This window comes from Phyllobates terribilis, unplaced genomic scaffold (genome assembly GCF_046119375.1).
Source record: "Phyllobates terribilis strain yellow unplaced genomic scaffold, ASM4611937v1 Scaffold_7__3_contigs__length_470593459, whole genome shotgun sequence".
NCBI lineage: Eukaryota > Metazoa > Chordata > Amphibia > Anura > Dendrobatidae > Phyllobates > Phyllobates terribilis.
Genome location: NW_027362767.1, coordinates 422590298 through 422606766, shown reverse-complemented (window position 1 = coordinate 422606766; position 16469 = coordinate 422590298). Strand labels below are relative to the sequence as shown.

Below are 16469 nucleotides of genomic sequence, written 5' to 3'. Positions count from 1 at the left end.
CACAAATCATCAGGGAAGCCCAGCCGAGGCCACAAATCATCAGGGAAGCCCAGCCGAGGCCACAAATCATCAGGGAAGCCCCCCTGAGGCCATAAATAATCAGGAAATCCAATCCCTTCCACCCCCACGAGGACACATCACCAGGAAAGTCCCCCGCAGCCACAAATCACCAGCAAAGCAAACCCCTTCCACCCCGTGCCCCCCCCACTCCCCCGAGGACACAAATCACCAGGAAAGCCACAAATCACCAGGAATGCCCCCCGCGGCCACAAATCACCAGCAAAGCAAACCCCTTCCACCCCCTCACTCCCCCGAGGACACAAATCACCAGGAAAGTCCCCCGCAGCCACAAATCACCAGAGAAGCCCCCACCCCTCAAGGACACAAATCACCATGGAGGCCCCCAATCACCAGGGAAGCACCCCGTGGCCGCAGACAGAAGCAATCACCTGCCCATCCATCATCTGCCTCTTGATCTAGTTCATCAAACTCTTTCAGATCGTCTTGCTTCAGGATAGACGGGCGACTCACAGGCTCGGGCATCCTAGGAGCACTTTGGGAGGCGCGCGGAGGAGCCAGACGAGGGAACCTATATTGGGAGGCAGTAACATCGTATGCTTAGACTTCATCAGAGCCTCGAGCCTTCGTCACTATACACATGGGCTGAAAAAAAAGCGAACTTACCTGGGAGCCTCCGTGCCGTGGAAACGAAACGCACCTTGTGGCCCATACGGAGGGGGGAACGGCAAATACGGGGGATACATCTAAAAGAGGAGAGGACAAAACCTTAGGAGACGGCAGGACATACCGAGAGATTCAAGGAAATATGCAGTTACAGAGCAAAAGAAAACCACAGGAGCATCGCGACATCCCAAGATACTCACAAATGGTGTAAGCATCCCCCGGAATGGAGGGAACTGTTGGGGAGCAGGCGGAGGCAGCCCCGGACGGAGGGCTGGCTCGCTGCTGGGGGTGTGTGCCGCTTCAGAGGGAGGCTCGCGGCTCTCACCGTCCAGGGATTCTGGACCAAGCCCCCCCCTCGCACCCCCGTCCCTCCAGCTGGTTGCATCTTAAAAACGGAAAGTTTGGGTGGTAAGTACATTATAAGTGCCAAAAATATCCCCATCGGCATTATAGAGGAGTGGGGGTCTTACTCTGGGGGCGGAGGCTTGGTCCGGGCCCATACGACACAGCGGAGGTGCTCTGGTCGTGCCCACTTTTGTCCTGGTCCCCAGCCGCCTGCAGGGTTGGAAATTCCTCTCGAGAGAATGGCGACAGTCGGCTTGATGCCTTTCCACCTAAAAGTAGATGGGAAGATGAAACAATAAGTAAGGAAGGGGGGGGACGTTCATCCGTGTGACACATCTTACTGTACATCCACTCGAGGCATCACATTTATAAAGTCTTATGCTCCTAATAAGTCTGCATCTCTGTCTGTGTGCCCACTTTTCTCACTTCTGGGAAATTGAACCAAGTTTCCGTATTTTTGGCCCTTTTCCGCTAAAACATAATAAAATAAGGCAGCAGTGGTGTTACCATCTCCTTGTGCTCCATGTGTGGTGCTGGCCTGTGCCCAGGTCTTTACCGCGGCGGCGGCTGGTTGGGGGGGCTGTAGGGAAGAACGGGAGAAATATAAATGTTCTGTACAGATGTACAGGAGATCTGCCGACTACAACGTCCACAGCACGCTGCCGTCAGTCAGATACACAGGTGTCCGAGGATGTGTCACCACGTCACCAGACCGCTGCACCGATCATTGGCTGCAGCATGGACAGGTTACCGGCGACATCACAACGACCAAAGCACAGACAGCGCAACATGCACAGGGGCCGCCGCGTGGGAAGACAAAGCATCTGCTGCGTTACCTCTTGTGGAACTGGGGGGCGCTTCGGCTGGTTTGATGCAGGCGTCTGTGAAACCGGCGGTGGCTGCGACTCCGGCTGCGCTGCTGGAGAGACATCGGTACTGAGGGGGAACAGAAAGAAAGCAGACGAAAAAGTAGTGAGACACAGAGCGTTACCGCCGCTCCCCCGAGAAGCGGGACGTTACCGCCGCAGATAAAGCGCCATTGATAACCGTCTACACTAAGCAGACACAGATCATGCCAGGGGCAGAGTAACAATAGCAGGTGTAGGAGATGCCCCCTAGCGTGGCTACTAGAGCAGCTTGTGAGTCTATCTTACCATCCAATCGCTGGTGTCGCAGCTGCTGCCTCACCTCTTTGGCTCTGGAGTATCCTGCTTGCTTGCCCATCCTGATCCGTCTTTGGGAACTAGTGAGACGTTTGGGTCATTCCCTTTGTTTTCCGCTTTCAGGCTTGGTAGGTTGGCTGGGGGGGGCATGCGCCTGGCAATGGCAACTTTACCAAGACTTTGCAGGCCATGGCGGGCTGTGACTGTAGAAGAGAGGACGGTGTTAGTCGCCCCCGGCTCGACCCCCAGTAAGAGCCGCACAGAGCGGAGCGCCCTCACCTGCTGGTTTCTGCACCTCTAAGGACTTGCCCTTGTATGTATCAAACAGGTTGAGGGACGAGTACTTCTTGCCATCCTTCCCTTTTGCAGTCTGCCCCGGCCGCTCTGACATTGCGGGGGAAGCTCATTGAGTACGATCTGAAGGTGCAAGACGAAAAGGGTGAAAACCACTCATGTAATGAGGGCAGGTCTGCGGGGCAGCAGGAGACATGAACTGTGCATGGACCACCGACGGAGACGGCTCTATTACATGGTATCGGTGTCCGGCTAGAACCGCATGGCCGGGATCAGGTTACCCCTCTGTTCCAGGGGGTGTCAGGATAGACACCTGGAAGGGGGGCCGTCCTCCTTCACTCACAGGACACAATATCCAAGAGGTCTCCTTGTATGAGAAGATAGAAAACGTAACCCCAGAAATTCACCAGGAATTTGTTGGTGCTGCAGGACATCCCGGATCTGGGGTCAGAGACCTGCAACTAACTACAACTCCTGCCATTGTCAGGGCATGCTGGGAGCTGTAGTTTCACAGGTATCCGGCCCCTCTAGACTTCTTGGGAGTTTAAGGTGTTATTCCCAACACTGAAAGTCTCCATCACACGTAAGAGTGGGCAGAATAAACACTGGGACCTCGTGATCCTAAGAATGAGGCTCTAAACCGCCCTGAGTGGTGGTCCGAGTGGGCGGCAGACTGCCTCGCTATTCATGGTCTATGGGACTGCAGGAAGAAGCCGAGAGATGAATTCAGCTGCCTCCTACAGTCCATGAAGAGTGAGCAGAGAGGTGGCACGAAGGCATGGTCACCGAGCCGCGTCCTCAGGATGGTGGGGGTCCCAGCAGTCAGATGTTCCTTCCTCCTGGACACCCAGGTCAGAGCTGGTCCAGCCCTGCTCCCCAGAGTAGGCTTATTAGTCCCACGGTCAAGGGGGCTTGGTTAGTACTGGTCACTTTTACCATGAGATGATGTGAATGACATACTTGTGTCATCACCCCATAAACAAGAGGGGGGGCAGGGGTCGGCGATAATGCCACCATATAGCTCTGGTGGTCACTTAGTAGCCACTCACATACACACATGGACCTGGAACCACATAAACGTGGCCCTTCAGGGAATGTGCACATGACATTATTTCCATACAGTGTCATGTAAAAGTTTGGGCACCCCTGGTCAAAATTCCTGTTATTGTGAACAGTTAAACAAGTTGAAGATGAAATGATCTAAAAGGCCTAAAGTTACAGATGACACATTTCCTTTGTATTTTAGGCCAAAATATATAGTCATGTTTTAGATTTTAAAAATTACAAAAAGGAAAATGGGCCGATGCAAAAGATCAGGGGACTGTGAGGGCCATTGTAAAACCTTCAGCTTGCTCCTTTCGAGGTTGTTTATTCTGGATTTTGACATGTGTTTAGGATCATTATCCATTTGTAGAAGCCATCCTTTTTTTCCACTTCAGCTTTTGTACAGATGGTGTTATGTTTGCATCAAGAATTTGTTGAAATGTCATTGAATCCATTCTTCCCTCTACCCGTGAGATGTTCCTCGTGCCATTGGCTGCAACACAACCTCAAAGCATGATTGATCCTCCCCCATGCTTAATGGTTGGTGAGATGTTCTTTTCCTGAAATTCTGTGCCCTTTCTTCTCCTCACATACCTTTGATCATTGTGGCCAGAGTTCTATTGTAACCTCATCGGTCCACAGGACTTGTTTCCAAAATGCCTCAGGCTTGTTTAGATGTTCTTTTGCTACTTCTGATGCTGGATTTTATGGTGAGGATGCAGGAGAGGTTTTCTTCTGATGTCTTTTCCATGACAGCCATATTTGTGCAGGTGTCTCTGAACAGTAGAACAATGTACCACAACTCCAGAGTCTGCTAAATCTTTCTGAAGGTCTCTTGCAGTGAAGCGGGCGTTCTGATTTGCCTCTCTAGCAATCCTACGAGCAGCTCTCACTTAAGGCCTGGAAGACCAAGCAAAACTTATCTTGACCTCCAGTGATCCTGGTAACTGCCATTTGTTAAATTACATTTCTAACTGAGGAAAGGAGAACACTTTGCTATCTTCTTATAACCTTCTGCTTTGTGGCCTTCACCATTTTCAGAGTGCTCGGCAGCTGCTTAGAAGAACCCATGGCTGCTGTTTTTGGCACAAAGTTAGAGGAGGCTGGGATTTTATAAAGCTGAAAAATTTACATCACCTTACCTTTCCTAACGATGATAGTGAACAAGCCATAACCCTAATTAAGATCTGACACCTTGGTCAAAGTTATCTGAGCACACAAATCTCCAAGAGTGCACAAACGTTTGAATCAGACCATTTTCCTTTCTTGAAAAAAAAAAACAACCCCCCCCCCCCCAAATATATTTTTTTGCCTAAAATACAAAGGAAAATGCATCATCTTTAACTTTAGGCCTTTTAAATCATTTCATCATCATCTTGCTTAACTGTTCACAATAACAGTAATTTTGACCAGGGGTGCACAAACTTTTTACATGCCAGTGTATGGGCAAAACTGGTGATGATCTTATTCTGATGAGTCTTTGGAGGCATTTCCTGAAGCATGCTAATTGCCGTCATTTTTTTTTCAAGCTTTTTTCAAGTCCATTAATCAAAGAGTTAAACAGGTGGCCGTCCTCAGGTGACCCTCGCTGGTCAGGAGTAACCCTTTACATCCTCGTCTTTCCTATTGCTGCTGATTTTACCTATTGAGCTACATCCAAAGTCAGAAATCAGCGGCCGAGGACGAGCGCAGAAGCCCCCCGCAATGAAACCTCGGGGGACGTTTCATTTTTGTGCTTCTGTTTCCCCCTCTCGCCTTCTTCCAAGAGCAAGAACTTTTTTTTATTTCTCCATCCCCGCAGCCGTATCAGCTCTTTGCTTTTTGACAGGCGACTTGTAGTTTTGATTGACACAGTTCAAGTCACTGGATAATGCAGTGAAAAATGGGAAATTTTTTTTTTTTAATCTTTTTTTTACCTTTAACGAAAGGAGAATGATTTAAAGGGAACCTGTCGCCTTGGAAAACACTTTTTTCCTGCAGATATAGGGTTAATCTGCGGGTATGGTCACAATGCTGCCCTGCTGCAGAAATGAGTGTGCGGCTACTGGGGGAAAATGAAGTTATTTTCTCCAGGGAGCCGCCGGCTCTCAGTCATAGCACTGCAGATGTGGAGGGCCACGAGAGAGGAGGGGACAGGGGGCCGGCATGGTGAGCACGAGGGGGAGAGGATAGGCGAGCGTAGTAGGTTAGCGGGCAGGGGCACGGAGCAGGTGAGCGGGGGGGTGAGAAGAGGGGCAGGGAAGGTGAGCGGGGGGGGCAGCAGGGCAAGCACTTCCTAGACACTCATACATCAGTACAACGGCACCGCGCGCCCGACAGATGTCACCTCCTCCCCCACTGCACTGTCCCCCGAATCTGATACAATGAGGCCTGGCCCACTCCTCTGAAATGTTACTAAATGCCTGTATCCCCCAGCATGGCATTGTACCGTTCATCTATAGCGACTCCAGGAAATGTGACAACTGGGCGTTACTAATCCCTTTATAACGCTGGTATACATTTATTACTCGACATTTCCTGGAGGAATAACAGAGGGACGGCGGCATAGTCCAGGCTCCAGAGCAGATATTTATGGGAAGTATAAGCCTTTATTACGAAGGGCGGGCTGGACCCCTGGTTACAGCGAGGGCCGATCCCCTAGAGGATAAAGCGTCGCCTCCCTACATCTCTCGCTGTCTTGGGGTCATTTTTGACTCAGATCTTTCTTTCACTCCTCACGTCATCTACACCTCAAAAACATCTCAAGAATCAGGACTTTTCTCACCTTTGACTCGGCAAAGACTCTTACTGTAGCTCTTATTCCTTCCCGTCTGGACTACTGCAACTCTCTACTTATCGCTCTCCCTCTTACTAAACTCTCCCCTCTCCAATTGTCCTTAACGCAGCAGCCAGGATCATATTCCTCGCCAACCGCTACACCGATGCCTCTTCCCTGTGCCAGTCATTGCATTGGTTGCCCATCCAATATAGAGTTCAATTTAAACTTATCACTCTTACCCACAAAGAGCTCCATGCTTCAGTACCCCCCTACATCTCCTCCCTTGTCTCAGTCTACCACCCTACACGTGCCCTCCGTTCTACCAGTGACTTAAAACTAAAATCCTCCATAATCCGAACTTCCCACTCCCGTCTCCAAGATTTCTCGCGTGCTGCGCCAATTCTTTGGAATGCACTACCCAGGACAGTTCGATTAATTCCCAATACCCACAGTTTCAAGAGGACCCTAAAAACCCATTTCTTTAGACTGGCGTATCACCTAAACACACTCTGTCCATCGCAGTTAACCCCCATATTAAAATCTTCAACTTCAGGTTCATACCAACCATGCACTTAATAGCCTCGGTCAGGACTGCACACATACTGGCCGGCGACCAGTCCATGTATTATTTATCCTATTCAGTATATCAAGGCTGCATTATACAATATATGTACATTCTACCTTTTGTGTCTCCCCCATTTCCTCATAGACTGTAAGCTTGCGAGCAGGGCCCTCACTCCTTTCGATATGAGATATGCTTATTCTGCATTGTCTGTATAAGTCCCCCCTAAAATTTGTAAAGTGCTGCGGAATATGTTGGCGCTATAAAAATAAAAATTATTATTATTCTCTCTCCAGAAATTCTCCCAGGTCTCCAGACTTTAGTGACGCTCCTCTGTTATTCCTCCTGGAAATGCAGATAACAGGGCGTGACCGTACCCTGATCAAGAAGGCATGTCTACGATGCCGTCCAATGAGAGTGGACCAGGTGATGCCGTCCAATCCGATGCATTTCCAGGAGGAGTAATAGAGGGACAGAGAAAAATCACATAAGCGCCAGTAATGGCTACCAGAGACAATAACAGGCTGAACTATAATGGAGACCATTAAGCAACAACGTATCTACACTGGCTGCTACCAGAAAGCACCAGAATGTCGATATGGAAGAAGAAAAGGGGAAATACAGCAAAGTGCCGTAAAGCGCGCTGCAGCCGTTACTCGTCAGAGACCCGGGGGAGGGCGTCACCATGGCAGGAAATGGCCGGGTACCAGTGATGGAGATGATGGGGAGGTCAGGGAGCCGGGACAAGGATGCAGGTGACGGGCGGAAAACAAAATGGCGACACTACGTCTCGTACGACTACAAACAGCAGCACTGGCCCTGACGGAGGCCACCCAGGCCACTACCCCGGACCCCATACCCACCTGGGCTCGACGCGCCGGGTGAGGGGGTTCCGATGAGCGGGTGTTCGGGATGGGGACAGGCTGCCAGGAGGAGGATGGCGGCGGATTGTCTTTTCCCCCCCTGTTTGCCTTGTAGCTCGATGGGGGAGGGGGACTAATGACAAGATGGAGGAAGGAGGCCCGCAGACCGTTTGATGTGACGTCACACGCATTCCAGGGCTTCTGATTGGTTGTGGGCGGGATTTGAGCAACCTTTAGCGCTGATTGGTCAAAAATCAAAGGCAGGTCTAGAACGTAAATTACTTTTAAGCCAATTACATGGCGGCTAGACTCTTCTCGACCAATCAGCGTTATTGTTGTCATTAAACGTGTTACTGCTCAAACCGAGGCTTGGAACGCAAATTAGAATTCTTGTCTATGGTGAAGCTGATTCAGCCATGTTTGTAAGTCCCTCACGTATAGTAGAGAGGCTGGAGGATGGGCAGAGCGGATCATCTGTGATAGTGATGTGCAGGGACCTTCTGCTGCTATGATGTGGGGCTTAGCATGGCCTCAGCTGCTACAGAAGCTCTTTTAGGAGGTTTGAAACAATTACTGACTGAAAAAAATAAACTGCATCAAATCTCCAGAGTACGACGCGTCACAGGTCGCGTCTTCTGTTCTGCAGTTTCAGTCTATTGCTCCCTGTTATCAGCCGTTTCAGGCCACAGACGTAACATTAGTGTTTATTAACTCTTTCCAGTTTACGTTTTTTTTTTTCAAAATTTTCCAGTCCTCCTTCCAAGAGCCAAAACTTCTATGTTTCCTGGAGACATCGCCGGACCAGGGCTTGTTCCTCCCGGGACAGGTTGTAATTTTGATGGACGCGTTCACTTTACCATAGAAAATACTGAGAGATCATAGAAAAATGTGAAACTGGGTGAAAGAAAAGGCAACGCTGCCATTGGTTTTTTGGATTTTATCTTTACAGTGTTCACGTTGTGGTGAAAATGACCCGAACACATGATTCTCCGGGCCGCTGCGAGTACGGCGATGCCAAACTTGTATTGGCTCAGATGCTTGATGGTTACAGTATCGGCTCAGATGCTTGATGGTTACAGTATCGGCTCAGATGCTTGATGGTTGCAGTATCGGCTCAGATGCTTGATGGTTACAGTATCGGCTCAGATGCTTGATGGTTACAGTATCGGCTCAGATGCTTGATGGTTGCAGTATTGGCTCAGATGCTTGATGGTTGCAGTATTGGCTCAGATGCTTGATGGTTACAGTATCGGCTCAGATGCTTGATGGTTACAGTATCGGCTCAGATGCTTGATGGTTGCAGTATCGGCTCAGATGCTTGATGGTTACAGTATCGGCTCAGATGCTTGATGGTTGCAGTATTGGCTCAGATGCTTGATGGTTACAGTATTGGCTCAGATGCTTGATGGTTGCAGTATTGGCTCAGATGCTTGATGGTTACAGTATTGGCTCAGATGCTTGATGGTTACAGTATTGGCTCAGATGCTTGATGGTTGCAGTATTGGCTCAGATGCTTGATGGTTACAGTATTGGCTCAGATGCTTGATGGTTACAGTATTGGCTCAGATGCTTGATGGTTGCAGTATTGGCTCAGTTGCTTGATGGTTACAGTATTGGCTCAGATGCTTGATGGTTGCAGTATTGGCTCAGATGCTTGATGGTTACAGTATTGGCTCAAATGCTTGATGGTTGCAGTATTAGCTCAGATGCTTGATGGTTGCAGTATTGGCTCAGATGCTTGATGGTTGCAGTATTGGCTCAGATGCTTGACGGTTACAGTATTGGCTCAGATGCTTGACGGTTACAGTATTGGCTCAGATGCTTGACGGTTGCAGTATTGGCTCAGATGCTTGATGCTTACAGTATTGGCTCAGATGCTTGATGCTTACAGTATTGGCTCAGATGCTTGATGGTTGCAGTATTGGCTCATATGCTTGACGGTTGCAGTATTGGCTCATAAGCTTGACGGTTGCAGTATTGGCTCAGATGCTTGATGCTTACAGTATTGGCTCAGATGCTGGATGGTTGCAGTATTGGCTCAGATGCTTGCTGGTTACAGTATTGGCTCAGATGCTTGCTGGTTACAGTATTGGCTCAGATGCTTGATGGTTGCAGTATTGGCTCAGATGCTTGATGGTTGCAGTATTGGCTCAGATGCTTGACGGTTGCAGTATTGGCTCAGATGCTTGATGGTTACAGTATTGGCTCAGATGCTTGATGGTTGCAGTATTGGCTCAGATGCTTGACGGTTGCAGTATTGGCTCAGATGCTTGATGCTTACAGTATTGGCTCAGATGCTTGATGCTTACAGTATTGGCTCAGATGCTTGACGGTTGCAGTATTGGCACAGAGGTGTTCTTTCACAATGGGCATTATCTCAGCAATCCTCTCTTGCATCTGGGCCACATGTTCGAGTACACGCCTGTTGGATGTAGATTCTGCCTCCCAGGTCTCCTTTGCTACGTCCAGGAGTCCACGGGGTGTCGGCCATGCAACAGCTCAAAAGGGGAGAATCCAATAGAGGCCTGTGGGACTTCTCTGATGGAGACCAGAAGGTATGGCAGTAGACAGTCCCAGTCCCGGCCGTCTTTCTCTACGACCTTCTTCAACATGGATTTCAAGATTTTATTAAACCTCACCACCAAGCCATCTGTCTGTGGGTGGTAGGCTGAGGCCCTGAGTTGTGTGATTTGCAGGATCTTGCACAACTCACTCATCACCTTTGACATTAACGGAGTCCTTTGGTCCGTTAGAATCTCTTTAGGCAACCCTGTCCTGGAAAAGATATGGACCAGCTCCTGGGCTACTCACTTGAAGGAGGAGTTTCGTAGTGGTACGGCCTCCTGCTACCGTGTAGCATAGTCCAGTACCACCAGGATGTACTGATGTCCTCTGGCGGACTTGACCAGGGGTCCCACTAGATCCATGGCTATGCGTTCAAATGGCACCTCAATTATTGGCAACGGCACTAAGGGGCTATGGAAGTGGCTACCGGGGAGGTCAGCGGACAGGTGGAACAGGACCTACAATAATTCACGATCTCTCGGTGACATCCGGGCCAGTAGAACCTCTGGAGGATCCTTTCCTGGGTTTTTTCTACCCCCAGATGACCACCTAAGACAAGACATTTGTATGGGCCATATCTAACACCTTGTGTCTGTACGGCCCTGGCACAAGTAACTGCTCGATTACCTCCCCTCTGAGCTTGGTGACCCGATATAGTAACTCCCCATTTACAGCAAAGTACAAATATCGGGTGTCAGCCCCCGGCTCTTGAGCAACACAATTCAGGACAGTGACATTATCAAACGCCCCTTTCAGAGTTAGGTATCTGAGCTGGGCAGTTTCAAAGTTTTCCCCAGACACCTCCATCTCAGGGATGTTGGCCTCCGTGGATGCTGCCTCATCCTCATCCCCAATTAGCACACAAAAAGGAAACCTGAAGGCGGCCTGCGATGAGGTTTCTTTTGTCCGAACAAACCGGCTTCCTCCCTTTCTCCCACAAGTCCCAAAACAAGGCAAAGTCCAGCCCTATTACAACAAGGTGCAACAGGTCCTTGACTACGCCGACCTCATGGGACTCGGCACCTTTTTCTCCAGAACCTGCCGATGAGGAATTGTGGCCCTCACTAGGGTTACCAAACTCCCCAAGTCCAACAGACCAGTCACTTGCACTCCATTTACTGACATGGGGCATGCTTGCGGACCCTCACCTGGTTCAGGAACAGCACTGCAGGCAGGATATGCAAAATACGAGCAGTGCTGCAGTCCATGGGCTCGTTGGTCACGGGGTAATGGGCGGCTACAGTGGTGGCCAAAAGTATTGGCACCTCTGCAATTCTGTCAGATAATACTCAGTTTCTTCCTGAAAATGATTGCAATCACAAATTCTTTGGTATTATTATCTTCATTTAATTTGTCTTCAATTAAAAAACACAAAAAGAATTGTCCTAAAGCCAAATTGGATACAATTCCACACCAAACCTAAAAAAGGGGGTGGACAAAAGTATTGGCACTGTTTGAAAAATCATGTGATACTTCTCTAATTCGTGTAATTAACAGCACCTGTAACTTACCTGTGGCACCTAACAGGTGTTGGCAATAACTAAATCACACTTGCAGCCATTTAACATGAATTAAAGTTGACTCAGCCTCTGTCCTGTGTCCTTGTGTGTACCACATTGAGCATGGAGAAAAGAAAGAAGACCAAAGAACTGTCTGAGGATTTGAGAAACCAAATTGTGAGGAAGCATGAGCAATCTCAAGGCTACAAGTCCATCTCCAAAGACCTGAATGTTCCTGTGTCTTCCGTGCGCAGTGTCATCAAGAAGTTTAAAGCCCATGGCACTGTGGCTAACCTCCCTAGATGTGGACGGAAAAGAAAAATTGACGAGAGATTTCAGCGCAAGATTGTGCGGATGGTGGATAAAGAACCTCGACTAACATCCAAACAAGTTCAAGCTGCCTTGCAGTCCGAGGGTACAACAGTGTCAACCCGTACTATCCGTCGGCGTCTGAATGAAAAGGGACTGTATGGTAGGATACCCAGGAAGACCCCACTTCTTACCCCGAGACATAAAAAAAGCCAGGCTGGAGTTTGCCAAAACTTACCTGAGAAAGCCTAAAATGTTTTGGAAGAATGTTCTCCGGTCAGATGAGACAAAAGTAGAGCTTTTTGGGAAAAAGCATCAACATAGAGTGTACAGGAAAAAAAAGTGGCATTCAAAGAAAAGAAGACGGTCCCTACAGTCAAACATGGCGGAGGTTCCCTGATGTTTTGGGGTTGCTTTGCTGCCTCTGGCACTGGACTGCTTGACCGTGTGCATGGCATTATGAAGTCTGAAGACTACCAACAAATTTTGCAGCATAATGTAGAGCCCAGTGTGAGAAAGCTGGGTCTCCCTCAGAGGTCATGGGTCTTCCAGCAGGACAATGACCCAAAACACACTTCCTAAAGCACTATAAAATGGTTTGAGAGAAAGCACTGGAGACTTCTAAGGTGGCCAGCAATGAGTCCAGACCTGAATCCCATAGAACACCTGTGGAGAGATCTCAAAATGGCAGTTTGGAGAAGGCACCCTTCAAATATCAGGGACCTGGAGCAGTTTGCCAAAGAAGAATGGTCTACAATTCCAGCAGAGCATTGTAAGAAACTCATTGATGGTTACCGGAAGTGGTTGTTCGCAGTTATTTTGGCTAAAGGTTGTGCAACCAAGTATTAGGCTGAGGGTGCCAATACTTTTGTCTGGCCCATTTTTGGAGTTTTGTGTGAAATGATCAATGATTTGATTTTTGCTTCATTCTCTTTTGTGTTTTTTCCTTGCAAGCAAATTAAATGAAGATAATAATACCAAAGGATTTGTGATTGCAATCATTTTAAGGAAGAAACTGAGTATTATCTGACAGAATTGCAGGGGTGCCAATACTTTTGGCTACCACTGTATATGACCTGGGGTGTGACACCTCCAACAAGTTACGTTATTGGACGGGGCCTTTGATAGCAACTCGGACCCCCCCTGGGCTCTGGGACGCCCCACAGACGTGGCTCTAGTGCCCCTCTTTTGGATGTCCGTCCCCCCCTTTGGAACCCCAGCATGGATATACTACAACCCCTTGCTTCCCCAAGGAACTCTCTACTGCCTGGTACCTTTCCACGAACCCCACCAAGTCATCAGCATTACGGGGATCTCCCTGGGCCACCAGGATTGCACCGACCTTGGAAGGAAGTGTAACGCTCTTCTTACCATTGTAGCATTGGCGTCTCTGCCCCCTGCCAGGCAGAGACTGACGCGCCCCCTGGGCCAGTGTTGTTTGGGGGATACCTGGAGCCGGATCAGATGGGGGTTGTAGTCTCCGAGTGGCGGTGACCCGGTCCGTGCCCAGGGTGTCAAGCTCAGTGTGTGGCAGTCCTACAGATGTTACTGGATGTTCTTTAGTGTCGACTACGCCACCCGTTGATTTGCGGTCACTACGGCCGCCGCTGCAGCAGGGTCCGCTGAGGCTGGTGATGTGTGTGCAGCTCAGGTAGTATAACCCCCAACGGGAGGGGTATAGCCTCAGGGGGTCAGGTGTAGAGGATGGTGGTTGTGGAGGTGCAGGGAGGATGGTAATGAGACTCGGAGTCGGGCTGTGCAGTTCAGGGTCTTTACTTACTGCTGTTGTTCTGGTCACTCCGGCCTTGAGTGACCGCCCGAGCCGTGCTGCGTCCACCAGGTCCTGGACTCGGCCAACTCCCAGGTAATTCTGGAGCGTGATCCTGAGCTCCCTTTCTGACTTGTCCTTCTCTCTGGCCTTCCCCACCAGGGATCCACCTAAGTCCAGCTCCCTCGGGCCTCTTGTTGGTAAACCCTTGTCTCTGGGTTCCCTGACCCTATTCCTGGTCTGCCTTCCGGGTGGATTTAGTGGGTGGTCGTGGCAGATCCTGCCCACGACCTCCGGTCTCTGGCTGAGGATTAGTGCCCTCCACCAGCTTGGGATCCGGTACCCTTGTGCCAACTCTTCACCCTCTGGTCTAATTTTGGGATCTTGGAGTTCTCTCTTCTCCCCCTCTGGGTCCTTCTTTCTCCTCTCTCTCTCTGGGCCTTGGAGCTGGCTGAGCTTCTCTGCTCTGCTCCTCAGGTTACACTCTGACAGACTGACCCTGATCTAAGATGGTTCCCACCTTATATACTCCCTCTATGTGTGAGCTCAGGTGACCAGCACCCAATGAGCTCCTAGCTTTACCCAGACTGCTCCCCCTATCTGCCCCTACACTACTGGGATGTTCCACCCCCCTCCCACTCCAGCCAGGGACAGACACTGTCATACCTGCACATTTCTCTAGTGGGAGTACCATTGGTCTGTCCCCCGGAAATGGGATGTGTGTAGTGCATGCAGCCTACTGAACTCAGTTCCACACTCCATCCTTACCCGGGAGTGGAATACCACACCTCTGGCTTGAGGTGTAATACCCCTGTAGCAGCCGAATCCTCAGGGTGCTACATTCCCCCCTGGTAAATCACAGCACGTCCTCGGGCTGTCAAAGATAAAAACATCCAAAACATACAATTATTTTTCATAAACATCAACATATAAACATATAAAACATCATATATATATCAGCATAAACTTTTCCATATAAAACTTTTCATAAATAACATTCTTGTAAACACTCTTGCTCCTCCGGCCACGGTGCAACTTGTGACCGGGTAAAGTGCGACAGTCTCTTAAAGAAAATGGTTTCCTATAAAACCGGTAGGGGGCGCCTTAGGAAGCGCAACTATATACAAGGGGAGGTATGGCCGCTCTCAGTCCTCGGCCAGGTAATGGGAATAGGGACACACGGGTTAACAGTTCACTCTTGTCCCAACGGGGACATATTTAAATCAGCAACAGTTCTTGGTACCCCGACGGGCAACTTTATACAGTCTCTCTCTACCGTACTTCAACGACGGCGTCCTCCTGCTCTTTCTTGTTGGTTGGTTTCAGTTTCAGACCCGTCCGGGTCCTCTTGCTCCTCCTCACACCGCAGCTCCTCCTCCGTCAGGCGATGCACATGGAGGGCGTAGGGTCCTTTGGCACACTTGTGCCGGGTGAAGGTGACCTCGTCCCCTACATACAGGTCACGACCTCTGTGTCCCTCCGGCAGATGGCTTTCTACGTCTCTGCGGGTCACAAAGACGTCGCCGGGGGTATGATGGTCTCTAATGAAGCCCCACCCATGCTGCAGGTTGAATTTTATCACAGTCCCGGTGGTACGGGGACCATGAGCTGCACGGGGGTTCCTCCTGGTCCGGCTCTTCTGCTCCGCGCTCCTTATCTGTGCTTGCTGTTCCCGGACCCGCCTCTCTCTCCGCTCCTTCTCGAAGACCTCGAGCTGCTGGCGGCAGCACTCTGCACGCTCCGCTGCGGCCGCCCGAGTCTCCTGAGTGAACCCCATGAGGTCTCCTCCGGTGGGGTCCCACTCAAACTGTGCCTCCTCTAGCGGGGGCTGGGTCCTCCTGACGGGCTTCGGAGCCGGAATCAGGGGCTCACACAGGGGCCTCGCCCTTTGGAGTTCCAGTTGGTAGTACTCCTGGGGCCATATGAAGGGCTGCCCATCCGGGCACGTATGCTGGGCGAACAGGTCCTCACCCAGGTGCGGTACTTTGGGTGTTATGGGCGCTGTGGTGGTAGCGGCGCCCGGGTTGACCAGGCCTTGCGACCAGGCTTGGGGCACGCTAAAGGAAAAGGGCACCGTAAGAACGGCGGCGCCCGTGGTTACTCGGCCCTGCGACCAGGCTGGTGGCTCCGCGGAGGTAGGGGGCGCTGTTGGAATGGCGGCGCCCGGGTGTACTAGGCCTTGCGACCAGGCTGATGGTATTTCCTGCTTTGCCGCGCTCAGAGTCGAAGCGCGTGACGTCACAGGGGTCGCGGCCGCGGTTTCCGGTTGAGGCCTAGTCTGCGGCGGTGACGATGCAGCGACGGGCACGGCAGGGGGGATTTCGGGCTCTGCGACGGGGAGCTGGGGCAGGCACGCGGTTTCCCGGCTCGGGGTAGAGACGTCCCCTTTACCTGCCTCCATTCGTTCAGCTCCCTTCTCGGCGCCGTCTCCGGCCTTGAGTCCTCCTGCACCATCCTCAGAGGCGGTCTGTCTCCTCGTCTCGGGTGGCGTGCTCCGCTGACGGGTTTCGGTCCGCTGGGCCATCTCTCGGCTCCACTCCGCCAACGTCTCTCGCTGCACCCGGGCCATCCTCCGTGCGAGGCCCTCCAGCGCAGTCTGTGCACACTCCCGGTCT

General features: G+C 50.6%; 1 protein-coding gene across 2 annotated transcripts in view; it reads right to left on the bottom strand.

The window, feature by feature from the left end:
• PRRC2A (proline rich coiled-coil 2A) overlaps positions 1 to 7890 on the bottom strand; it is a 35672-nt gene extending 27782 nt beyond the window's left edge. The window contains exons 1-9 of one of the 2 annotated variants that reach the window (XM_073641816.1): positions 7714 to 7890; positions 2472 to 2609; positions 2218 to 2395; positions 1866 to 1965; positions 1537 to 1609; positions 1155 to 1298; positions 885 to 1069; positions 685 to 764; positions 450 to 589 (exon numbers count right to left, since the gene is read on the bottom strand). In XM_073641816.1, the coding sequence (XP_073497917.1) occupies positions 450 to 589; positions 685 to 764; positions 885 to 1069; positions 1155 to 1298; positions 1537 to 1609; positions 1866 to 1965; positions 2218 to 2395; positions 2472 to 2583 (1012 nt within the window). In that variant the 5' untranslated portion in view covers positions 2584 to 2609; positions 7714 to 7890. The remainder of the gene's footprint in view (positions 1 to 449; positions 590 to 684; positions 765 to 884; positions 1070 to 1154; positions 1299 to 1536; positions 1610 to 1865; positions 1966 to 2217; positions 2396 to 2471; positions 2610 to 7713) is intronic. The other variant, XM_073641817.1, reaches the window with a different exon arrangement.
• Positions 7891 to 16469: the final 8579 nt, after the last annotated feature.